The following is a 26,631-nucleotide window of genomic DNA, read 5'->3' on the forward strand; positions in this document are numbered from 1 at the left end:
AATCACCTAAATTATATGCCAAATTTGTAGGAGACAGGCTTTTTCTCCGAAGCTGGTTTATAGCTTAAAATTACTCAAAGTGCGAATGGCCTGCACAACAGAAAGCTGTAACAGTGTAGCTTATGATCACACAGATGTGGATATGCTGCGGGCCCACTCATGTTCCCAAATTGATCAACACAGAGAAGAAGGCTGAGGATCAAGTTCAAACTCAAAAGCGATTATTAATCTTGTTCTAACACCAGAGCAAATAGGAAACAACTGTTGAATTTGGGTTTATATTTTTAATATTTTCACAACACTCTTTTATATACCTAGCAATGCAGTGGGAGATTACAAAGCCAGGACTAGAAGCCTGGTACTATATTAAGAAGAGACTCTGGTCTTAAAGCAAAACTTCATAAAGCTTAATTCAGTCCATCTTTGACCCAAGCTCTAAACTGGTTTACAACAAGGTTTCTCAGTTTCAGCACTACTGGTATTTTAGGGAAGATGATTCTTTGTTACAAGGGCTGTCCCGCACACTCTAGAATCCTTGGCCTCTACTCACGTGCCAGCTGTACCTCTCCAGTTGTGACAAGCAAAAGTACCTCCAGATATTGCAAATGTCCCCCTGGGGCAAGGTGGGCAAATTTGCCCCCTACTGAGAACCACCGGTTTAGAACAGTGTTCCTTGGAGTCACTGGGTTTTATAAGATTATAGGCCAATGAACTGACCCAGAGATCAAGGTTCACAAATCCTTAACCAGGCATCCCTCTAGGAAGCAGGGCAATGTGGCTCACTGGCCCCCTTTCTCCTGGGCCACCCTCTGAGTCACCTGCCCCCATTACATTCATTTTTTTTTTTTTAAATAAACAATGACTACAATGACGTGAGGTGGGAAGTGGAAACAGGGATTTTATTAATTTATTTATTTTTGCTGTGTTGTGTCTTTGTTTCTGTGCGAGGGCTTTCTCTAGCTGCGGCAAGCGGGGGCCACTCTTCATCACGGTGTGCGGGCCTCTCACTATCATGGCCTCTCTTGTTGCGGAGCACAGGCTCCAGACGCGCAGGCTCAATAGTTGTGGCTCACGGGCCTAGCTGCTCCGCGGCATGTGGGATCCTCCCAGACCAGGGCTCGAACCCGTGTCCCCTGCATTAGCAGGCAGATTCTCAACTGCTGCGCCACCAGGGAAGCCCTACCTTCATTTTTTACCCACCCCTTTCCCTATGTGGATATGTCACGACTCAGGTGAGAATCTGATCAAGTTAGGGGGAAAGGGGCAAAATAATGGGAAATTGTTTTACTGTTTTTCAGTCTACCAAAGCAAGAAGCTTCTGTATTTTGATGAAAGGATGTGCAAATTGGAAAATCACAGTTGAGAAATACTACTTTCAATTCAGCCTTGTTGTTTTAAGCTTTGAGCTACTTTAATGAGGATAATAAAGAGGAAAAAAACAAAACAAAATGTAGGACCAAAATGAAAAGGAGAAATTAAACAAATCATAGTTAACTAGAAGAGAGGACTAGACCCAGTATATTTTGGCTCAGAGCTAAGATTTCAAATTCCATTCTCAGTAAGAAACTACAAGTAAGAGAAATCAAGAAGCAAGAGCTTATCTTCCCAGCACTGGGAGAGCAGTCCTTTTAAAAGGCTATGACATGGTTCAGAATGCGGCTGGAAGAGAGAACAGTCTAGCTTTTGGTAAGGAGACGGTTTCCTATCCCAGGTCTCCAGGAAGCTCACTGGGCATTTCACTGCCAAGAAGCCTCCCTCCTCTCTCAGGCAGGAGCTCAGAGTCAACACACACACACACACACACACACACACACACACACACACACACCAGAAACTCCCAGGGGACAGCATGACTGTAAACAGATAAGGGCATTCTTAGACATACATACCTACTGTAGGAGAGAAAGGCTAACAGAAACAGCAAGCATGCCAACACGTCAGCTCTGCCAACAATTCCGGCCACCTAGAAAGTGTGAAAAAATAAAAACCTCAGAAAACCACTTTCAGAAATGCATTACAGAAATGTTATTTGTTTTCAGAGGAATGAAAGGAATAATAAATTAGAAAACACATTATTCTTTAAATTCTGATATATGACTAACCACTTCTGGTTATATTTAACAATAATTTTAAAGAAGGAGAAAAAGAGGAAGGAAGGGGCAAGATTTTCATGCTTAACTTCATTTTTAACCTTTCTTCTATTGAAGATCAATTCACAGCATCAAAGTATATTCATTTACTGGTTTTTTTCAAAAATATTTTTTTGAGCAATGACTGAGTTCTGGACACTGTGCTAGTCTTTGGGCACCAGAGTGCTAATGGAACAGAGGATGTTTACAGAGCACTAGGAAAAAAATAAGACAAGAATGGGAAGGAGTATGAACTCACCATCACTATGTGTGAGTGTACATGTATGCGTCTATGTGTTTCTTAGCAACATCACCAAAAGGGTCTGAAAGCAAAATACCCCAGTAGCAAAGAGCCATCCTGACACTAACCACAGGCCATTTATCCACTAAAGAGAACATGGGCCCCTTGGAGAAGCAGCTGATTCCAGGGTTGAGACTCAGGAGATACAAGAGCACTTGGATCATCGTCTCACGTCAGAAAGTAAGTGCTCAAAAAATGACAGGTACATGTCAATAGGACACAGAAGCCAGTAACAATGGGCTCCCACTGACCAAATATGCAACAATTTGAACATCATAATAAATAAGGACAGCAATAAATGATAAACCACTGTCAATTACAATATTAAGACAAATATATTAATAACACTGTATATTATATATACTCCTAATATAAATTTTAAGTTACATTTAAAGATATAAATAATATAATAGAAAGACACTGAAGACTGGTGACTGTTCAAAACTTAAGACTAAAAGAGGCTAAAAAGAAACAGTGACTAATGGCCTTGGTTTTAGAAAATAGACAACGAAATTATTAAGGGGTAAAGGAGCATGAATTATTCAACCTACTCTCAAATGCTTCAGAAAGCAAGTAATATTTTTATATATTGAAGGAGAAAGAGTGGAAGGATGATAAAACATCTGCTGCAAAATGTTAAAAATTGGTGACTCTGGATAAAGAGTGTATGGTCACTACATTTTTTAAGCTTGAAATTATTTTTTTATTGTGTTACTTCAGAAAGGGACTGAAATGGAAGAAGGGTGGGGACAGATGGCTATTTATAAATCTTTGTATTATTTCACTACTCCAAACGTGTACATTTCTCTTAATTTTTTGAAATCCAGGAAATAAAACTGTAAAGGAAAAAAACGGGGTATGGTTCAAAGAATGCTTCAAAGAAAAGGTCACACATGAGGAAGAATTCGCAAGGGAAATAAACAGACTTGACATTCAGGCACAGAAAACAGCCTTACCCGAATCACAGAAGACGTGAAGCCCATGGTGTGTTGGAGAATCAATCAACAATTAATAGTGGAAAATAGATTTCTGGGAAATATACCTATAAATCTCTTCATATAATAAGCAAATTTTGCAGTCATAAAGGAGAGGCAATGACACACACATGGAGCTAGACCAGGGGTCCCCAATCCCCGGGCCACGGATGGTAGTGGTCTGTGTCCTGTTAAGAACCGGGCCGCACAGCAGGAGGTGAGCGGCAGGTGAGTGAGCGAAGCTTCATCTGTATTTACAGCCGCTCTCCATCACTCACATTACTGCCTGAGCTCTGCTCCCTGTCAGGTCAGTGGAGGCATTAGATTCTCATAGGAGCGCGAACCCTACTGGGAACTGCGCATGCGAGGGATCTAGGTTGTGCGCTCCTTATGAGAATCTAAAGCCTGATGATCTGAGGCGGAGCTGAGGCAGTGATGCTAGCGCTGGGGAGCGGCTGCAAATACAGATAATCATTAGCAGAGAGGTCTGACTGCACAGAGACCATAATAAATCAATTCCTTGCAGACTCATATCAAAACCCTATCAGTGAGTAGCAACTGAAAGCTCAGGGCTCCCACTGATTCTGCATGATGGTGAGTTGCATAATTATTTTATTATATATCACAACAGAATAACAACAGAAATAAAGTGCACAGTAAATGTAATGTGCTCGAATCATCCTGAAACCATTCCCCACCCCAGGTCTGTGGAAAAATTGTCTTCCACGAAACCAGTCCCTGGTGCCAAAAAGGTTGGGGACCGCTGAGCTAGACCATCCAAGGCTTGAATACAGGCTCCCCTAACCAACTGAGGGAGATTCAACTTTGTTATCTTTAAGTTCTGAGATTTGGTTTTGTTATCTTTAAAATGAGTATTATACCCCCTAACTCACGTTACTGTTGTAATAAGTAAGATGTAATAAGTAACAAAGTGCCCACTCATTGTTGATGCCCTTCTTTCTTCCTTTTCCCTGCAGAGAAAGGGGGTGAGACTCTTAACAGTGAGACGGGTTTTTCTGCGTGATGTATGGAAACCATCTTTTTACTTTAAGGTTTACATGTATGATATTTTATGTTAACTTTATTAGATAATCCAATATGTCTATTAGTGACAGTGTGGTTTCACCTCGGTGTCAAGGCCCAGCTCAGACTCACAGTACATAAAGCAACAACTGCACATGGTTCACTTGTGAAGCCCAGGCCTGCTCAGGCTACAGGCACCGCCCCTTTGAGCACTGAGCGCGGCATCACCAGCAAGGCCTCTGGGAGGTTAAACAGAGAGCCCAGCTCGCCAGCAACAAAGTCCTGGGATAAGGCCCAGGCGTCTGGGCCCAGGGGAACACCCAACACAGCACTACTGCTGTGGCCAACCCAGACAACAGCAGGACTGGCAAGCTGATATTGGGTGTGGCAAGCTGGAATGAGGCAATCACAAGCTAGGCAGGCATAACTAATGCCTTCAAGGCGCCTGAAGCCCTGCTTCTCAAACTGTAGTCAGTTAGCTCTGCCGGGAAACAGCAGCAGCAATAGCAGCGTGTGCCAGCTGGACGCGCCCAGATTTGAAGAATGGAGTGTCCCTTGGAGCAGAAGCTCAGAGCGGGGGTTGAAATGTCAGTGCTAACACTGAGAGACTCTGCTGCCAGCTCCAAACCACCAAGCAGTCACTGAACAGTTACTCTGTATCCCTGTTAAGCTGGGGTCTCTGCGGCAAGGGGGTTAGTGTCTTAAAAACAAGGTGCTTGTCATCAACTACTATCTGGCCAGACTAGCCACACGGTGAGTCAATTTGTCAACATCATCTTGTTCAGTAATTGCATGTTTCACGCCGGTCAACAAACATTTAACAAGTGCCTCCTATTTGCCAGGTATTTATGCCAGCTGGAGGGATTAAACCTGCCCCAAGCAGTTAACATCTGGTGAGGAGTCAAAGAGGGTATTAAGAGGTTACAAGGAAACTGCATGTATTGTAAAGGGGAGAAATCACTGCCATGAGAAGACTGAAGGCATTAATTTGGACTGTAGGATCTGGGAAGGCTTCGTGGAAAGGCTGGCCTTATTCACTGAGACTTAAAGGTCAAGCAAGGAGGACTTCAGGAAACTCAAGACAGGGGGATGTGAATCTTGGGCCAGAGAGGGAATGCAGAAGCATTCCAGGCAGAGGAAAGAGAGTCCTGAAAGCATACTGGGTGTTCCTGGAAGGGGAGGTTAAAGTGATGAGAGCATGGAATAAATGAAAAGGGGGTGGGAGTGGGCAACAAGAAGCAAAGATGGAACATCAAGTTGTCACCCCTTGGGCTTGATCCCGTGACAATGCAGGCTGAACCTAGGGTGCTGGGAAGTACAAAAGGACTTGGTCAAATATACAAAGAGATGGAGAGCATGTATTTCTTCCCTTAAGCTTCAAGTTTCCATCACCAAGCAGGTAGCTGTAACCTGGGAACCGTATTCCTTTAACAAATATTCAAATATTTGAAAAAAATCAGTGAACATAATTGAGTAGAATTCAAATAATGTAACATTCAGATCTCCTAGCAGGCTTAACAGAATCACATGTGGAAACTGCCAAGTAAGGACTTAATTTGCCCCCAAAACTTGTTATTTCTTGGACTATCACTATTATATTATATTTATTAATTATTTTACCTGCAAAATGAGTTCTGTTGGTGGCAGACTGAGCCAGGAACACACACTTAACACATGGCAACAGCTGAAAGCCAAACTGGCTGATTAGATCATGACCAATTTTCTCCTAAGTACTCTTGTCCCAGCTGTGGAAACGTCAACCCTAACCTTCAACTCCATGTGTCAGCATTTCCTGCTCTTGCTTTTGACTGGACAGAAGTGCATTCCTTCAAACAGTAATGTCTCTATGATGATTGTTAACTTTTAATTCTCATAGGAGAATTACAATGATTTCCCCATTTCCCCAATTTCTCTGATTTTTCTCATGATTCGGGATTCAGAAAAACATAAATTTCCCAAGAAATATACTGTCAGGAAACCCAAGAATCACAAGGCCTTCAATGAGGAAAGCTCTAGGTCTACCTTATTCACTGCTATAGCCCTGCACTGATTGACTGTATTATAGTCACTCAAATATTTGTTGAAAAATTACATAACTAAATGAATTTATTCCTCTCTACTTAAACTGGAAATAATTTTTCCCTTCTCTGGAATTTCAGTTTTATTACAACATATTGCTTTGTCTTGTATGTATTTATGTGTACACTCTTTGGCTTTTCTAGGAGCTTATGAACAAACTGTGGGTAGGGACCCCACTCCCCACCCACATACCCCCTTGGCACCTAGCAGAGGGCCTGTACTAAGCAAGCACTCATTTAACAATTTGTTGGTTACGTAATTAAGAAAGCAAATCCTTAATCATATCAACATGTTTACACTAAACCCTCCCCCCGCAAGTTAAGCCCTCCATCCTTCCTGCTGTAATTTATGGTCTCATTTTTGTTCTTGTTTAACAAAGAGGAGACACATCCTACTAACTTCCTCTTTCATCACACTATGGTCTGTTTTTCTTTTTCTTAAATAATGTATCACTATGTTTTCATAACACACATTTCTTTTTCTCTATTTCTCTGCCCTCCTTTCTAGAAACCTGAACTAATATCTATAATTAAATAACAGTCTCTTGATTTTACTTTCCAGTATAGTTTATTATACAGGTCAAATTTCTTTGCCTTCTTATGCCTCCCCCATCTCCTTGTGAATGCAAATAGTTTCTTTAAGATTTTTCCCCAAATAAATGTCTAGCTCTCAGGCTCCTTTGTCCCCATAATTGTGTTACCATGGATTTTTTTTTTTCCGATTAGTACAAAAGCTGCTTGAAACCTTTTTTTTTTTAACATCTTTATTGGAGCATAACTGCTTTACAATGGTGTGTTAGTTTCTGCTGTATAACAAAGTGAATCAGCTATACATATACATATATCCCCATATCCCTTCCCTCTTGCGTCTCCCTCCCACCCTCCCTATCTCACTCCTCTAGGTGGTCACAAAGCACTGAGCTGATCTCCCTGTGCTATGCAGCTGCTTCCCACTAGCTAGCTGTTTTATGTTTGGTAGTGTATATATGTCCATGCTACTCTCTCACTTCGTCCCGCTTTCCCCTTCCCCCTCCCCACGTCCTCAAGTCCATTCTCTATGTCTGTGTCTTTATTCCTGTCCTGCCCCTAGGTTCTTCAGAGCCATTATTTTTTTTTTAGATTCCATATATATGTGTTAGCATACGGTATTTGTGAAACCCTTTCTTACAGGTCATTTTGCTAACAGGATTTTCCTTTTTTCTTAGAACTCCAGCTAGCTCATGATCACACTGCCCGAGATTACCTGCATTTTAGGCTCTCCCTCTCTGCAAGCACAGAATTAGGACCATTCTTATTCTACTCATTTGTTCTTTCCTACAAAAATTTTCTCCAAGACACTCTAAGCACGAATTTTTAACTCTACTTATGAAATTATTTGTCAGAAACATAATATTGTTGATGGGCTTAGATTAAAACATTGCCACTGACCTGGTGTCATATATTCTATATGGCTAGGAGTAGTGGTCCTTGATTATTTCTCTTCATCTAACAATCATATTGAAAACTTATGCATTGCTCTCATCTTTTAAAATTCACATCTAAAATTTTTCATCATAATTTTAATAATTCAAAGGATCTAACTTCCTGTGCATTTTAGAAACTGGCATTTTAAAATAACGCCATAATGTTACTCCTTTAAATGCACCAAATGCACCTGAAACATACCACAGCAATTTGAAGCTCATCATGTCCCCCTTACACAAATATGAACAGGCTCTTCTCTAAATGATAGACATCTTACACCCTTTCCCCTTAAACTCATATTTCCATTTTATTTCCCCCTCAGCATTTTTTCTTAATGTGTTATAGTTACATTTTTAAATATTCTACTTATTATCTCTCTCTGTAGTAAAAATACATATGCAATTAAATTTATTTTTTAAATTTCCTGTGATCAAAACACCTAAGTGCTAATTTTCAATTTTGTATTATTAGTCCAATTACTATTATTTTCAATTATTAAATACATCGTAAGTTAGAAAAAATGATAAATAATTATTAAATATAAAACATACACCTCTTAATAATACAGTTGTAGCTTTCTTTTTAATAAATTCAGTTATCTATGACTGAATATTATTTTTTGTTAGAATAAGAAAGCATGCGGCATCAGTCCTATCCGTAGCTTTTGTATTTAAACACTGCTTACATAAATGAGGACAGAAGTAGCCATGTTATACAGTGACTTAATTCTTTGAACACCCAAGTTATTTGAAAAATCATGGTGATCTATCATCTTGCATAATGTTTAATGATCTACCAGCAGACAATTCTATCAGGTTCTCCTTTAATCTGGCTGAAAGCAAATAAATGAAGTGTACCCATCATTAGAGTTACCTGTTATTAGTTTCGTTTGCTTTCACAGTTTCTCAGAAGTACAGCAAAAAGGCTTGACTGAGACTTTGCAAAGGACTATTACTTATACTTAATTGCAAAGGACTATTACTTATACTTAATAGTCTTCCACTTACAGGTACCTTGTTCAGTCCAAAATACCCAGAAAGGGCTGGAAAAAGTACCCTTAAGAAAGTAATTTTTTATAAAATAATTTTCTTCTTTATCACTCGCTCTTTATCACTCTCACTTGTGTCAAAACCTTGAGCTTACAGATTTAGAATTTTGTTTGTGGCAAACGTCCATCATATGGCCTAACCATTTCTCATTATTAAGCCAATTGGCCAAATCAGACTTCTTGTGTCAGATCAAATGAACATATTATACATCCCCATGACAACCAGAATCTCACAGGCCACCACAGCCTACTTCTAATGCCATGCTGCATTCCTCACAGAAATATGTAAAGACAGAAAAAGACAAGAAGCCCTACTTTGGGTTTATGATGCCTTAATTAGAGGAGACCTGGCTGACACCAATATATCAAATTGTTTCATTGTAAGGTGCCTGTTTGTACCCCTGGGGCATAGTAAATGTATGCAAGACATTCCTTATTTTTCTTTAAATAAGAAAAAGGCAATTGAAAGGGGAACAGGGAGAGGAGAATCAATTTGACACCTTTCCCCCAGGTGTGCACTCAGACCCAGATGTGAGCTGCAGGAAAGTGTCCGCATGCAATCCGAGCCTCTGGAAACAATTCTTTTAAAACTGTGGTACCCACATACCCCTTGGAAAGTCTTCATCCACCCTTAGCAATACACATGAAATACACCAACTGTGGTTATTGAGATGTGAAACAAGGTTAGCTGGATGATGCCATCTTGGTGAATGATTAAGTCCATATTTTAAATAAGAGCACAGATCTAAACTATCTATATTTTCTAAATAAATTTCTCATTATCCACCAAATAACTACAATTCATACTAAATAACTTGGAAAACTGATGGTAAGTCTCCTAAATGTGTCTAACTTGAGGAACGTTAGTTCAACTTTTTATAGTCTCTCACCTAGCACTTACAGCTGTGCATCATGAATATTATAAACATAAAGCAGAGTGAGAAAAGGTTAAAAAACTGTAGAGCACGAACAATGACTCAGCGTTAAGTATCTCAAAATGCCCCTTGCTGTTTAAAACACATTAGGACTTACATTTTCTGCAGATAAAGAACTGTGGTCATTTATTGCCACCTGTAATAATAACAGGTGTGAAAAACAGGTGTGAAATCCTGAAGGTGCAGTAAAGGCCATTTGAACATTCAGAAAGAAAAGCTGTCATGCAGAATGATTTATATATAAAGATAAACACTTTAGTAGAGCTTTAAATTCACATGATTTCGAAAGGGGAAAAGGATCACTTTTTTTTTTTTTTTTTTTTTTTCACGGCACGCAGGCCTCTCACTGTTGTGGCCTCTCCCCTTGCGGAGCACAGGCTCCGGACGCGCAGGCTCAGCGGCCATGGCTCACGGGCCCAGCCGCTCCGCGGCACGTGGGATCCTCCCGGACCGGGGCACGAACCCGTGTCCCCTGCATCGGCAGGCGGATTCTCAACCACTGCGCCACCAGGAAGCCCAGGATCACTTTTTTGCTTCATTATTTCATTGAGTTCCAATGACACTCACCGCCTCTGTGTGAACAGGATGCACAGCAAAAAGCAATGCCGTAACGAAAGCAAGTCCACGATTCTTGAAGACAGTTTTGTCACAGGTGTACATCAGCACAAGGGTCACTAGGCAGTGTAAAATGACATTTACTGCATGAAAGTAGAATGGGTTCATGCCAGTCAAAAAGATGTTTAGCCTGTAAAAACAAACAAAAACTGAATTAGCTACAAACAGAACATAAGCACAAACAAAGGAAATCCATCATTTTAAAAGATAAGTTATTCAATTATTTTTAAATGATTCCCAATATCAGGTGATTCTGTACATTTGAGTGTAACTTTTTTCCTATCTAAAAATTTTGCTATCTGCAGAAATCACTGCAAATGCAATACAATATTACTTCAGAAAACTGTGGCCTCACTGAGAAGGCAGGCAGACAGGCATGCCACCCATTTTTCCCTCACTCCCTGGCTGATGCAAACACCCCCCCGTATCATGGCCACCTCTTCCTAAGCAGCTGAGTGTTAGAGGCAAGTCCACAGCGCTGTGGGTCTGAGCTATGGCCACCACAGATTAGAAAGAGAGCAGGAAACTGCGGCTGTGGTCAAGGTTGAGACAAACCAGGTATGACTGTGTTCTCTCACCTACGGTGCCACCAGGAACCAAATTTTCAGATTACGCACAAGGAATCATCGTTAATTACCACTCCACAAGGGATCTTCAGGGCACCTATCCACAATTACCAGCTGTAGCAGAAATTATAAGGATGAGAAAGAACATAGCATTTCAGAATTTGTATTAAATGTTTTCTAACATAAATTCCTATAGATCTCAGAATCTGAATTCTAGGATTACAACAAAGAAACTAAAAAGAGAACCACAAAGAGAAGGGAAATTAATTGTTCAACATCTTAAAAAACACTTTCCTAAGACAGAAATGCACAACAGAGAGACTTCTGAAGGTAGCCTTTAATTTAAAAACAGGACAGAATGTCCCCAACTGAGTCTGTAGGGTTATAGAAAAGATACAATTGTATAGGGAAGGGTTCTTCTCTTGGGAGAGCATACACACCCTAAGTGGTACTGCCTATAGCTGTCTAGACTCCAGCCCAGTTTACCAAAACAGTAATACCACATCTTTATTCTCATGCTCTTGATCTGCTTCTCCTACACAAACACCTCCTGTTTGCCAAAAACAATGAAGAATCTAAAAGTCAACTTTAGCGATGGCATATGCATATTCTAAACACTTGACTTGATTCATACACAGCTTTAACCTACAGAATTTTAAACATCTCAGGCTTTATTTGGACATATGAATCTAAATGTCATAGTCACTTAATCAACTCAATTTTCATTCCCACTGAAGTAATCATGGTCCTAACTAAGCCCAGAAAAATGAATTGCTGTGAGGGATCCAACTCCAGGGCTCCAAAGCAAGATTCCAGACAGCTGTGTTGACAGACCCATGAGTCTGCGCACACCCCCAAGATCCTTAAGATAGGAGCCCAGTGTGAAATACCTCATTCAGAAGGAAAGAGGAAAGGGCAGTGAACTAGGGGACTGGCACGTCCAGCTAAAGAAGGGAGAACAGCATCCCTCCCATTCCAGTAAAAGAGGACGCCCACAGGCCGATAGAGCTGCCGGAAATCAGAAAGCTCAGGATGGCGGAGCTCTGAGAAGGACAAGACTAAGTCCCTATCCTCGGGGAACGGGGGTGCAGTTCCCTGACAGTCCATCCCCCTGAGGTTGATTTTACACTGTTTCTCACTTCATCAGGCTGAGTTTTCCAGACCAGCTAAGCCATTCATTTAAAATTCATTCACACCCATCTCAATGAGAGAAAACAGGCAATCTCACATGTGGTAGGTGGGTGCCCAAACTGAAAGGTCTCTAGGTTGTCGACATGTATCAAAGGCTTTAAAAATTATACAACTTTTGGCCAAAAATTCCACTTCTAGGAATTTTCTGTAAGGAAATAACCAGAAAAGTATTCAAAAATATATATACATATATATGTGATATTGTGATATAGTAAGAAATATATATTTTGATCTTCATCCCAACTCCTGGTCAGAGGCCCTAAAACTTTTGTAATTTCCGAAGTGATACACGTGCTAGGAACGTCTTTTGTTTTAATATTTGGTCTCTGCCCCCAAGTTCCTGGCACTGGGCTCGTAAATTCCTTGCAATTTCCTAAGTGATAAGAGCAATGGGAGCACCTTTTGTTCTAATCCTTGGTCTTTGGCCCTGGTTCCTGACACAGAGCTCCTAAATCCCTTGGATTCCCTGGGAGATAGGAGTGTCTTTTGTTCTAATGAGGTGACTTTTACTGGGCTCCTGGATGGCTTCAGGATGGGGGCTGGTCACGAGAAAGATCACGTGCGATTATAAGCTTGGAACTTTCAGCCCTACCCCCATCCTCAGGGAGGGCATAGGTGAGGGAGGCTGAGTTAATAATCGATCATGCCTACGTGATGAAGCTTCCATAAAATTCCCTGAACTATGGGGTTCAGAGAGCTTCCAGGTTGGTGAACACATCAACATGCCCAGAGAGTGATGCAGCCCAACTCCACAGGGACAGAAGCTTCTGCACTCAGGACCCTCCAGACCTTAGTCTGTGCATCCCTTCACCTGGCTGTTTATCTGTACACTTTATCATACCCTTCTTTATGTAATAAACTGGTAAACATAAGTGTTTCTCTGAGTTCTGTGAGCCATTACAGCAAATTATCAAAGCTGAGGAGGGGGTTCTGGGAACCCCCAACTTGTAGCCAGGTCAGACATAAATGGGGGTAACCTGGGGACCCAGTACTTGCGACTGGTGTCTGAAGTGGGGCAATCGTGTAGAACCAAGCCCTTCCCTGGGCGGATCTGATGCTAACTCCAGGTAGGGAGTGTCAGGACTGAATCGAATTCTAGGACACCCAGCAGGTGTCGGAGAATTGCTTGGTGTGGGAGCAAACTCCCACAAGAAGTCTTGTGAGTGTGAGTAGAGGAAGAGATGGAAATGGCCCTGTCAATCTAAAAGATGCACCTCACTGTGTTAATTACAAAAACGGCAATACAGAGAAGGAAAGACACCTAATAAACCAAAACCCTTATGGATTTGACTATTCCCACACATATTATACTTTAGATCATAACTCTGGATTACAAATAATAGCACTGTTTCTAAAAAGAAAACAAAAGACCTATTATTTTTCTAATTTATTTGTTATTCAACCATTTGGAAAGTAAAAAGCATCACTGAAGACGACTGACCGTACTATATTACCACACTTTTATGAGGTAATTAACATACATTCCTTTCCCCTTCCAAAATGATATAAAATAGTAGGCATGAGTCACCTTTGTGTCCATATGTACCATATCTGAAAATATGCAGATGTTATCCATATAGATTATATCTGGAAATTGGTTAGGACAGAGTGCCTGGTGTTTTAAGTGAATTCAAGTAGATGCCAAAATATGTTTTTTTAATTGCTGAATGGGGAACCACTGCAGTGATGAGGTAGCAGTGTGAAAGCCTCTCACATGGTACCTGACACTAGTGAATCTAAGCTTTGAGAAATCACCAAAAATCTAGAATTAGGAGAGTTTTCTAAATGTCTAAAAGATGGAGAAAGAACTCTCCAAATTATAGACAAGTGAGCTTAAGATGAAATGATGACAAAATTTTAGAACTTATTCTATTTGTGAGCCCTGGAAAAAGAATCTGATTCTGGGCGCCAACAGGGGTTCACAAAAAGGGAGTTAACTGACTAATTCACATGTTAATAGGAGACGGGATGTGATAGATGCATGACATCTTTATTTTAACAAAGACATTTATCAGACTCTCTCAGGATCTCCTTGCATACAAGATAGAATAAGACAGGTTTGAGCACACACAAAGAGTGGTGAATAATAAATCAATGTCTCCTCGGATGGAGACCTCCAGGGTACGTCACAGGTTCTGATAATATCTCTGAGCTGTTCAATATTTTTACCAAAATCTTAAACGAATCTATAGTATATGCTAACCAAACCTGCAGAAGGCCTGTATCTGGGAAGGAGAGTTAGTTACTGTACTGGGAGACTGAGTTTCACAAAGAATTTAAATGCTTGAAGTTGTTACTTCATTCTAAGAGGATTCGACAGAATATGGGTAACAGTAAAGACCCACATTTGGACATAAAAGAGAACAAGATATTCGCAATCCAGATTAAAACTCTACACATGGTATGTCCAAGGGCTGTTAGTCTATCCTAAGCTCCGAGTTACTGTGTCCTGGTTACCAAAACAGACCAAACTACCAATAGACAGTCAGGGAACCGCCTAAGTCAATATTTTTCATTTCAATTCACTCCAACAGATATTTATTGAGCAACTGCTAGATGCCAGGTATAACGTGGAGCCCAGAGATACAAAGAGAAGACACAGCATTGGCTACTGAAGAGTTAACAGCATAGCAGGTGAAAGAGAGGAGAAACAGAGAAAGATGATTAAAAGTGAGAGAATTCTAGCAGTAGGAGAACCTACCAGGTACAGAGATAAGGAAGAGGGAGGCATTCTCTGTGCAAGTGGGAAAGGGAACGTGGGTGGTGTCCAGTGTGGGGCAGCAGCCCCTCAGGGCGCTACTTCAACCAGAGCACCTTCACAGGACAGCTCCAGGATGCTGGGGGAAGGGTCTCTAAGTGATGTCTCAGGGAGATAGGTTTGAGGAAATGGGGGACACTCAGCCTGGAGAAAGGTGGCAGACAGAAATGATACCAAGTTCTCCAGGGGAAAGGCTCTGTGACATATTCATAGCTACATCCCCAGTGTCTAGCACAGTGCCTGGTGCATGCTCGTCACACAATAAAACAGGTGATTTCATATAAAAACTTCCAGCTTCTCTTCAAATATTAGAAGACCTGGCAACTCTGGGCCTCCGTGGCTGCATGGACACACCTGGGTGCCCATTTAGGTGGTTCAAGTACTCACAGTTTGCCACGGGGCCTGCTAACTAACTACTGAGAGGCAGACTTCAGCTCAGAGAAAGATGTAAGATCTAAAACTAGAATCGGTGTTTGGGATAACCAGAAATGTCCACACAGAGATGCGATAACAGCCTACCTTAAACACCACCTAAAGAGGACAGTCTCTCAGGTTCCACGTCACCCTGAACGTACTTCCATCAAAGAATTTAATCAGTTTTTTAAAACTCTTTTACTACACTCCTCAAATGTTATGAGCATTTTCATACATTTTTAGAAATTAATTTTTTGTCACTGTATCCATCTCACTTAGCACACAGTAGATTCTAAGTGAAGGTTTACTGGACGAACAAATAAACTTACATGAAGTTGGAAGTTGGAAAAGATCATCTTTCTCTTTCTATTCAAAGAATCTCTAACTTTATTTGATTTAGCCTTCCTTTCTCATATAAAGGTAGGCCAAGCAATAGGAAGTAAAACAACGTTTTTTTCTAAAATAATCTTAATAGTCATGCCTACTGGCTGAAAGCCTGCCAGATTTTGGCAAACAGAACGTAAAGAGCCCCGTCTCTGTCTGAAATCCTCGGCCTCTTCGTAAAAGTGCCCAGAAAGGGGGTGGGCCATACTGAGCTCACAGCAATTGGAAGGCACCTGTTCCCAGGAAAGGTCACAGGGTCACACAGTTTGGCATCAAGCAGCCACAGGAGGAGGGGTAGGAGAGGAGAAGAAAGTCATTGGTTGTCCCTCATCCAGCAATGCACACCTCACAGCCTAGAGCTCTAGGTAAAGCCCATTACTGTCTTTTAGTTTTCTTCTTTGAAAAATACCTCTGGTTTAGGAAAAAAATAAAAACAGCCTGTATCTCTGCAAGAGACTTCTACTAGGGAATATACTAGGGTCCCTCCTCAAGGGGACCCCAACTCTATTTCAGTCAAACAGCCGTACGTCAATGAACTGGCAGGGGTCTGGAAACTGCATGAGAGGTCGTGATGTTCCATCGCCGTGACTCGTGTCTAGTTCTGGGCCCTGAACCTGCAATTTTCCTGGTATATAGATCAAGTAACATTTAAGAGGGCCGCCTGACTACTTCATGCCACCACCAATGATCCCTGTGGGTCAAAACATTCTGATTATCACCGCATCCTCATGCCTGTCATAGCAAATGCTCTCACCTAGTCTTTGGCAGCTAAGCTCTGTCACTTGGCCTCTGGAACTCCAGGTTCCCATCACCCCCAGTGGAGTCGGAAAACCCACCTCAATGGCAGCATCTCCCACATCACACTCGGCCTACAGAAAAGAGCCGACACAGAGCTTCCCAACCTTGCAGGCACTCCCTCACTAATGTATTTCTCAATGTCTCAATGAAGGGAGAAGCACCTGGCCCTCTCAGGGAATGCAGCAGAGGGTGGGAGTGAGGTGTGTGCAGACGAGGTGATAAATGCACCCCAACATTCCTATCTCAATGAGCTTCTGGAGTCCTTTCTCTGCCATGCCAGGCAGATTTGGGCATCTCAACCTCATTAAACATAGACTTCCACTGAGTCCCAGTGCTTCCCTGGATTCTCAATCACCAGTGTGCTAGTTGCAACCGCTGATTTCCTAATCCCATCCCAAGATATTTTAAGCCAGCAGATCTGAGATGGAGCCCAGAGGTCTGCCCTAAGCAACCCAGCGATTCAAGACAGGTGATACTCAGAACAACAATACCCAGGTCTCAAAGCTTAAGGTAAGGCTGCATATGGTTGCCATGCTTGCCAGAAAATATCCAGTTTTCTCAGCAGCAACACAACATACATTCTTTTCCAGTAAGACTATAAACCTGGGAAAAGAAAAAATTAAATGTACCCCTCATCTTCTGTTTTTGGTGTCTCAAATGATGGGTTCTCCAACACCTTCCGGGTGACTTTCCACAGCCCGGTTCTAGTTCTCCCGTCTTCCTATATCCCCGTTCATTTTTCTTCTTCTTACCTCCTGCCTTCATTACAGCTCTCATACTTCTAAATGCTTTCCATAGTCTTAGATCATTCAGCCAATAAACAACGACATCTGGTTCTTCTCGTTTTTCCTCTAAGGAGAATCCCTTAGGCCCTTAATCATTTTAGTTGCTCTTCTTTTGCATTCCCTCCAGGACCAGGAATAAATCAGCAAATCGTCATCACTTCATGTATATAAAGAACCAAAGGATGCGGTTCCAAGGCACCAATGTAAACAGAAGTGCAGCAGGGAGATGGTGCCCTGAGGCCAAAGCAAAACTCATCCTCACCTGGCTCTGAGGAAGCCGTAGGGAGGGGTCAGGCAAAAGGGAGCCGGTCAGGAGGAGGCCGTTACAGTCTCTGTTGTCACATAGTACTCAGAGTAGCGACTGCATCAAAGAAAGGGTGAGGAAACTGAGGGCAGGAAGATCAGTGACCACAGAAGGAAGCAAGTCCCGGAAGAAAAATCTTCCAGAAGTGAGGCAGTAAATAACAAAAATGAACAGATCAACACCAAATATAATATAGTTAGTTATACCTATAACTGAGCTGTCAATTTTTAGCAAATGTTTTTTTCTTTCAAAGGTATATATGTTTGGGGCTTCCCTGGTGGCGCAGTGGTTGAGAGTCCACCTGCCGATGCAGGGGACACGGGTTCGTGCCCTGGTCCGGGAAGATCCCACATGCCGCGGAGCGGCTGGACCCATGAGCCATGGCCGCTGAGCCTGCGCGTCCGGAGCCTGTGCTCCGCAACGGGAGAGGCCACGATAGTGAGAGGCCCGCATACCGCAAAAAAAAAAAAAAATACCCTCATGATACAGAAATATATTCCTCTCATTTTCTATCCCTCCTACACCACCAGACAGACTGTAGCCTAAAGGCTATCTTACGTCTAAAGCATATCCTAACAGGCAAGGATGCTAACCTCCTCGTCTTGGGGTTTCTAAGATAAACTTAGTTTGGCATGAAATTTTCAGAGGACTTTTTTAATTCATTTTTCTCTATAAAATCTTTATTGCCTCCAATCACATTTTTTCTTAACTACATCCATCACTGAACATCCTAGACAATCTAGTCAAACATCCTAAACAGTCTTCACTTGTCTCCTATCACAGACTTAGAAAACAGAATTATGTCTTGTAGCAATAGACTATCTCAAAATGAATTCCCATAGAGGTCAAATCAAACCATTTCTTTTAGGTTTTGGGCACAGCAGTTAGAGCTGATTTTCATGGTTGGCATATCATTTGTGACTAGAAGATGCAAACTGATGCAAAAAAACTCTCAAGATCTAAACATTAAAATGTTGCAAATCCTTACAGCTGCACATATTAAGATATTCTATTTTTTAACTCTGACATTTTAAACCAGCCACTTTCACTCATCTGGTTTATATTACCATCAGAGCCTTCAATAAAATAAAACTTTATAGCGAACTAGTAGAATACTATCATTCAACAGCCTAAACCTGGAAAGAGAATTGAGGTCATTTAATTTGCCTTCGCTTCCCCATCATTAACATGGAAAAACCGGTGGTCCTTTCTTGTTGAAGGAAGCTTCTCCTTGCTTCTTGATATGGAATGGCACTGCTAACAATCCAGCAGGAGCTTCTCCTCAAGAGAAAGGGGGGTAGAAAGGAAATAAAATTTTAAAAGCTAAGCACCTTTTATATCAATCAGGACCATTTTTCAAGGTGGGCGTTACGGGCATTACGAGGTTTGGTTCTGTGTCAATTCAGTGTCTACAAAGTGACTTAATGTGCTTCACCTGATTCCACAGTGAAAAACATGTCATGGCCAGTGAAGGATAAAGAAGAAAAATAAAAAAGGTTACTGCTGCAGATTAAGTTTTCACAGATGTTTTGATTCTGCTCTACAACAGTCCAAAAATATTCCTGTGTGTCCTTGGAAATGAGATTATGAAAAGACTGAACAGAAGATTTGACTTGAGACAGAAATTCATTAGAATTCTAAATTCACTTCAAGCAACACAAAGAAATTATTATTTGTATCAGTTAAAGTTTGACCAGAGAAGCAGATCAGGAATGATACAGCAGCAGGAATTTGCTGCAGAGTTTTGACCTTCCACAATCATGGGAACTCCTTACATAGCCTATGCAAGGCTGCTGCTCCTGTGTCTATAACAAGTGGAACGCCAGCAGGGCAGGCATTCGAGAAGGAAGGATGGACTTGAAGTAGGGGAAAGGAAGGAGGGACTGGAACCCACAAAGATTAACTAGAATACACTTCTGTTTCTTGCAGCCTCCTAGGCTCCAACTTTAACTATGGGAGTGGCTTGCAAACAGGCCAGCAGTCTCCACAGTGCTGCACACATACCTGCACTATGATTCCAAGTAGCTAAAGGAGATCTGAAGAATTCCGGAGGAGCTGCAGAATTAGCTGCTGTTGCACACCAGAGCAGGTTACTCAGCAAGCCTGGGGCAACCAGCATGAGCTGCGACACACCAAACCTACACACACCTTCTGAGTGGGTACATGGCTGAAACAGAACAGGACCCTATGTGGCCTTCCCAGGACAGACCCCACCCCACCCCGACCCCATGTCCTCCGCACGCCTTTTGTCTGTAGAAAATCTTTAGTCAAAGAAAAAATTTAATCAGAGAAGTGAGAAAATGCAGAAGCAAAGGAAAGCAGTCAAACAAGACTAAATAGTTTAGTCATTAAGCAAAGTCAAGGACTTTTAGTTCCTCCTCAAGGGCTATAGATAATATCCTGAGCCATATCTTTTGAGCTGTTTTGTAAATATTGAAACCCCCATCAGGTGGAAGAAGTTAACTACATGATGACCAGACTGTAGCCATCACATAAACTGCCACAATTCCAAGAACTGGCCTCAAAGAAATGGGCACAAACCAACCCTGGGACTGACCCTGTGTTTAAAACAATCAAGATGATGCTGATCAGACCACCACCGCATGACCAAGTTCAAGATGACTGTCAGAGCTGATTGTGCTGTTCCTGTACACGGCCCCCTCCCTCCGCCTATACATCCCTGAAACACCCCTTTAAAAGCTCCTGTCCGCTGATTGTCAGTGGGGAGTTGGACTTTGGACATGGGTCCACCTTCTCCCCCAGTTGTCGCCTCCGAAATAAGCAAACTTTCTTTTCCACCAACCTTTCCTCTCAAGTACTGGCTTTCCAGCGGTGAGCAGTGGGACTGCACTTTCGGGAACATGGCCACTTTGAGACAGGCTGGAACCTGAGACCCTTTGCTGCAGTGCTGCAATGCTTGCACCTGGAGAAACCTCTCCTTGAGCAACAAAATACAAAGAAACTATATGGGACTAAAAATAACTGCTTGCATGCCCAGCTGGGGCAAATTCTGGATAAAACATTCAAAGAGACCAAAAACCCAACTGCCACTTTTGAAGGGCCCTGAGCACAAGCAGGACGCTGCGCACGCCCCCTGCACCGGACACCACCTAATGGGTGGGCAAACCACCTAAGTCACCCCTCTGGCCTGACCCCTGGACACACTCCTACCCTCACCCCCTGTAAGGAACAAGCTGGCCTACCTCTGGAAGCGAGAACAGGCAAGGGAACCTGTTGCTGCAGCAGGGGCCCCAGTAAAGCCTTGCCTGACTTTGTCTGGCCTCAGTTCAATTTCTATTGATTAAGGAGGCCAAGAATCCTCGTCGGTAACCACTTCACCTTCACTTTCCAAACCTTGAAGAAATTTCTCCTGTCCAGCCCTTGCCCTGTACAACACAGGAAAGGAATTTCTAAGTCGCAGTTCCAGTTAGCTAAATTGATATGATACAAATCACTGCACCTTCATAAGCTGCCTTCATTTTCCATTGTGCCCTGCCCTCCAAACTGGTAAAAGGAGACATTCTAATAATCCATTTCCTCACTTCAACTGCTGCCCATTTCTTATGTGAGAAAAACTGTGAATAGTCTCTTTCTACACAAGTAAGTACCTTTATAATAACAAGCATTACAGGGACTTCCCAGGTGGTCCAGCAGCTAAGATTCCACCTCAGGGGGCAAAGGTTTGATCCCTGGTCAGGGAACTAAGATCCCCAGTACGGATCTTTGGTGCAGCCAAAAAATTAAAAAGAAGAAAAAAAAAAGCATTACACATCTTTATAAATAAATAAATAATTTTTTTATTGTTTATTCTTAAGGGAATTTCTAGCCGTTAGTATGTGTGACATTCATTCACTAAATCAAAGATAATACTTTTAATAAAAAAAATCAGTTTGAGTTTTGCACAGGGAAAAACCCTGTTAAGAAGCTCAAAAGACTACCTATAGAGTAGAAGGAAATATTTACCAACCACATATCTGACAAAGGATTTATATCTAATATGTATAAAGAAACCGCAAAACTCGACATTTAGAAAAAGATCCATTTAGAGAATCAACAAAAAATATGAAGAGAAAGTTTAACAAAGAGGACATACAGAAGGCAAATAGACACATGAAAAAAAATTTAACACCATCAGCCATTAGGGAAATGCTAATTAAAGCCACAACTTCACACCTACCAGAATGGCTACAATAAAAAACAGTGACAATACCAAATCTGGTGAGGAAGCAGAGAAACATACACTGCTGATAGGATGGATGGAAAACAGTTTATCAGTTTCTTAAAAAACTAAACATGCAACTACCATATGACCCAGCAATTGTACTCCTGAACATGTATCCCAGAGAAACAACTACTTATGTTCACATAAAAACCTGTAAATGAATGTTTGTAGTGGCACTATTTGTAATAGCTAAAACCTGGAAACAACCCAGAAGTCCTTTAACAGATGAATAACTAAACACACTGTGATACATGCATTCAATGGAATATTACTGAGCAATAAAATGGAATGAACTACTGATACATGCAACAATCTGAATAAACTCCAGAGAATTATTCCGAGTGCAAAAAAGTCTCAAAGTTTACCCTCTGTATGGTTCTAAATGGAACATTCTTGAAATGACAAAATTACATAGAGATGGAGTACATATTAGTAGCTGTTATCAATTAGGTGTCTATAGCTATGATAGGAAAACATGAAGGCTCTTTGTGATAGAACTGTTCTATATCTTGACTGCGATGGTAGGCTCACATGATAAAACTGCATAGACTAAATATACATTCAACAAGAAGAAAAAGAATATATGTAAAACTGATGAAACCTGAATAAAAACTGTGGATTGTATCTATGTCAACCCCCTGGTTGTGACTGTGTACTATAGTTATGCAAGATGTTACCACCAGGGAAAATGGATAAAGGATATGACGGATTTCTATATTATTACTTACAGTTGCATGGGAATGTACAATTATCTCAAAATTCAACGTGTTTTTTAAAAAATGGGTTTGCAAAGCCAGATAAAGACACTACAAGAAAAGAAAAGTATAGGCCAATTTCCCTGATGAACACAGATGCAAAAATCCACAACAAAATACTAGCAAACCAAATTCAACGACACATTAAAAAAAATCATACACCATGATCAAGTGGCTTTTATCACTGGGGTGCCAAGATGGCTCAACATACGCAAGTCAGTTAATGTGATACACTACATTAACAAAGTGAACAATAAAGATCACATGATCATCGTAAATAGATGCAGAAAAAAACATCTGATGAAATTCAACACACTTTAATGGTAAAAAAACTCTCAACAAACTAGGTTTATAGGAAATTTACCTCAACATAATAAAGAACATTTATGAATAGGCCACAGCTAACATCATATTCAACAGTGAAAAACTGAAAATTTTCCTCCTAAGATCAGGAACAAGGCATGAATGCCCACGCTTGTCATTTCTATTCAGCATAGAACTGGAAGTCCTAGGTAGAGCAATTAGGCAAGGAAAATAAATAAAAGATATCTAAATCAGAAAGGAGGAAGTAGAATTATCACTGTTTACAGATGACATGATCTTATATGCAGAAACCCTAAAGATGCCACCAAAAATCTATCAGAACTAATACACAAATTCAGTAAAGTTGCAGGATACAAAAATCAGCATACAAACATCAGCCATATTTCTATACACTAAGAATGAACTATCCAAAATTAAGAAAACAATCTCATTTACTATAGCATCAAAAAGAATCAAATACTTAGGAATAAACTTAACCAAAGAGATGAAAAACGTATACACTTACAACTACCAATCACTGATGAGAGAAATTAAAGACACAAATAAATGGAAAGACATCCGATGTTCATGAATGGGAAGACTTGATATTGTTAAAATGTCCATATCACCCAAAGCCATCTACAGATTCAATGTAATCCCTATCAAAATCCCAAGGCATTTTTTACAGAAAAAGAAAAAAATCATAAATTTCATACTAACCACAAAAGAACCTGAATAGATCAAGAAGAACAAAGCTAAAGGTACCACACTTCCTGACTGCAAAATATATTCCAATGTTACAGTAATTAAAACAGTACAGTACTGGCATAAAAACAGACATATAGACCAATGGAAAAGAATAGAGAAATTAACCCACATATATGTGTCAAATGATCTTTAACAAGGGTTCCAAGAATACACAACGGGGAAAGTACAGTCTCTTCAATAAATGGTATTGGGAAAACTGGTTATCCACATGCAAAAGAATGAAAGTAGACCCTTATCTTACAACATACACAAAAATCAACCCAAAAATGTATCAAAAATTTATATGTAAGACCTGAAACTATAAAACTCCTAGAAGAAAAACACAGGGGAAAAACTTCGTGATGTTAGGTTTGGCAGTGGTTTCTTAGATGTGATAACAAAAGTACAAACAATAAAAGCAAAATTAGACAAGTGGGACTACATCAAACCATAAAGCCTTTGCACAGCAAAGGAAACAAATCAACAGAGTGAAAAGGCAACCTACAGAAGAGGAGAAAATATGTGCAAACCAAATATCTGATATGTTGTTAATATCTAAAATACATAAGGAATTCCTACAACTTAAAGCAGAAGAAATTAAATAACCTGATTTTAGAATGGGCAAAGAACTTGAATAGACATTTTTCCAAAGAAGACATACAAATGGCCAATAGGTACTTGGAAAGATGCTTACATCACTAATCATCAAAATCTAATCATGCAAATCATGCACTAATCATGCAAATCAAAACCACACTGAGTTATCACCTCACTCCTGTTAGGTTGGCTTTTATGAAAAAAAAGAGGTAAGCATTGGCAAGGATGTGAAGAATTTGGAACCCTTGTACACTATTGGCTAGAAAGTAAAATGGTGCAGCCACCATGGAAAACAGGATAGAGTTTTCTCAAAAAATTAAAAATACAATTACCATATGATTCAGCAATCCTACTTCTGGGTATATATCCAAAAGAATTGAAATCGGAATCTTGAAGAGATATATGCACTCCCGTGTTCACTGCATTATTCACAATAACCAAGATATAAAAACAACCTAAGTGTCTATCGTTAGATGAATGGATAAAGAAAAGTGATATATATACACGATGTAATATTATTCAGCCTTAAAAAGGAGGAAATCCTGCAATGTGCAACAACATGGAAGAACTTGGAGAGCATTACGCTACGTGAAATAAGCCAGTCGCAGAAGTCCACTTATGTGAGGTACCTAAAGTAGTCAAACTCATAGAAATAGATAGTAAAATGGTGGTTGCCAAGGGCAGGATGAGAGGAGAGGGGCACCAAGAGTTACTGTTCAACAGGTATATAGTTTCAATTATACTAGAGGAATAAGTGCTACAGAGCGGCTGTACAACATTATAGCTGACAATACTGTATTGTGCACTTAAAAATTTAAGATGGCAGATCTCGTTAGGTGTTCTTACAACAAAATTAATCATTAATTAATTGAATGGTTTTCAATTCTCAAAATTTCTGCTCAAACAAGCTTAAGATACAGTTAAGATAGTTTGAATATATTTCAAAGGCCACTTTGTGTTTTCACCGATTACCTAAAATAAAAATCATTAAAGTCATGATCTATGTAAAGTTCCTAGGCCAATGCTTGGTTCACACTGAATAGTTAATAAATGTGATTTTCTGTCCTTCCTTACAACAATCTTCAGAGTTGTGTGGGCCTAACATCGTTAACGGAGTCCCTTATACATGCCCATCCTCATGCTATTGCGCTGGAAGATGCAGTTTCACCTCAGGTGACTGTGATGAGAAAGCCTCCACATCTTATTCGAATCAATGCCTGTGAGTACAGAAAGGTTAGTTAAATTTCTCTTTCTGAAGAGGCACTATTACTTTCCAGTTAGTGCACCCTAGACTTGTAACTCAATCTCAAAAAAAAAAGGTATATCTTACACAGCCAGTAAGACACACTCTGCAAAGAGCAATGCATCTTAGCAACCAGGCTGCTTTTTATAACCAGTGAGCATCATAAATGAAGAGGTGCCCCCTGCCCCCTCAATTCTCCTTCTCCTTTGCCCCTGTTCTGCACAACCGCCTGCTTTCCTCTTCATCAACGGCCTTGCCTCACTGTCTACTCCTTTCCTCCCCTTCTCTCTCTTCTGTCCCTGCCACCTCCTGCACGAATTAAAAAAAAATTTTTTTTTTAGAAAGTCAAGAAGTGAAGACACTCTTCCCCACCCTCCACCAAGTGGGCACAGGCATTTGACCCTGATCTTTGTACATGGAAAAAGCTCAGAGGAGGGACCTAGATGGTCTCCGTGGCTGTTATAAGCCCAGCACACCTCATGCTGTGAGCTACCACACCTTAAACTAATCAACAAACCTCTGTAATAAATGAAAAAGCAGGTCAATTTAGAAGTTATACACATATCGTGCCATCTAAGAATGTGCCATTTTAAGAAACATTTAGGGAAAAAACGGACTGAGCAACTTAGTAGCTGAGATTATCTTTCAGCTGAAAAACAAAACCGCTTTCCAAAAGGATAAATGTTTATAAAATACTCTCTTCAGAGTCAAATGTGCTATTTCCTCACCCGCCTTAAAACATTCAACTTTCAGTTGAAGAATTAAGTACAATCGCTCTGGTTTCCTTTTCTAAGTTATCAGCCACCTGTCAAGAGACCTCGGCCTCCCGGCCTGGGCAGGCTTTTCAAGCTGTTTACCCTGTCTCGAATGACCAGTACCACAAAGACGGGTTCATATTACACCCGTTGGAAAATGCTTAAAACGCTGATGTTACTGAACCAATATTATTTCAACAGTTCTGTCCAGCACATTTTAAGCTTAAATGCTGAGCCAAATT

The 26,631-nt window shown here is 40.7% G+C and overlaps 1 protein-coding gene across 2 annotated transcripts in view; it reads right to left on the reverse strand.

Moving 5' to 3' along the window:
* The window catches only part of TMTC1 (transmembrane O-mannosyltransferase targeting cadherins 1), a gene marked incomplete at its 5' end in the record, with an annotated part of 260,055 nt that overhangs the window by 232,250 nt on the left and 1,174 nt on the right, over positions 1 to 26,631 (reverse strand). For both annotated transcript variants that reach the window (XM_082666290.1, XM_082666289.1), the window contains 2 exons: positions 1,890 to 1,963; positions 10,520 to 10,697. In XM_082666290.1, the coding sequence (XP_082522416.1) occupies positions 1,890 to 1,963; positions 10,520 to 10,697 (252 nt within the window). The remainder of the gene's footprint in view (positions 1 to 1,889; positions 1,964 to 10,519; positions 10,698 to 26,631) is intronic.

The sequence above is a fragment of the Grampus griseus genome, assembly GCF_964374135.1.
Source record: "Grampus griseus genome assembly, chromosome: 11".
Classification (NCBI taxonomy): Eukaryota; Metazoa; Chordata; class Mammalia; order Artiodactyla; family Delphinidae; genus Grampus; species Grampus griseus.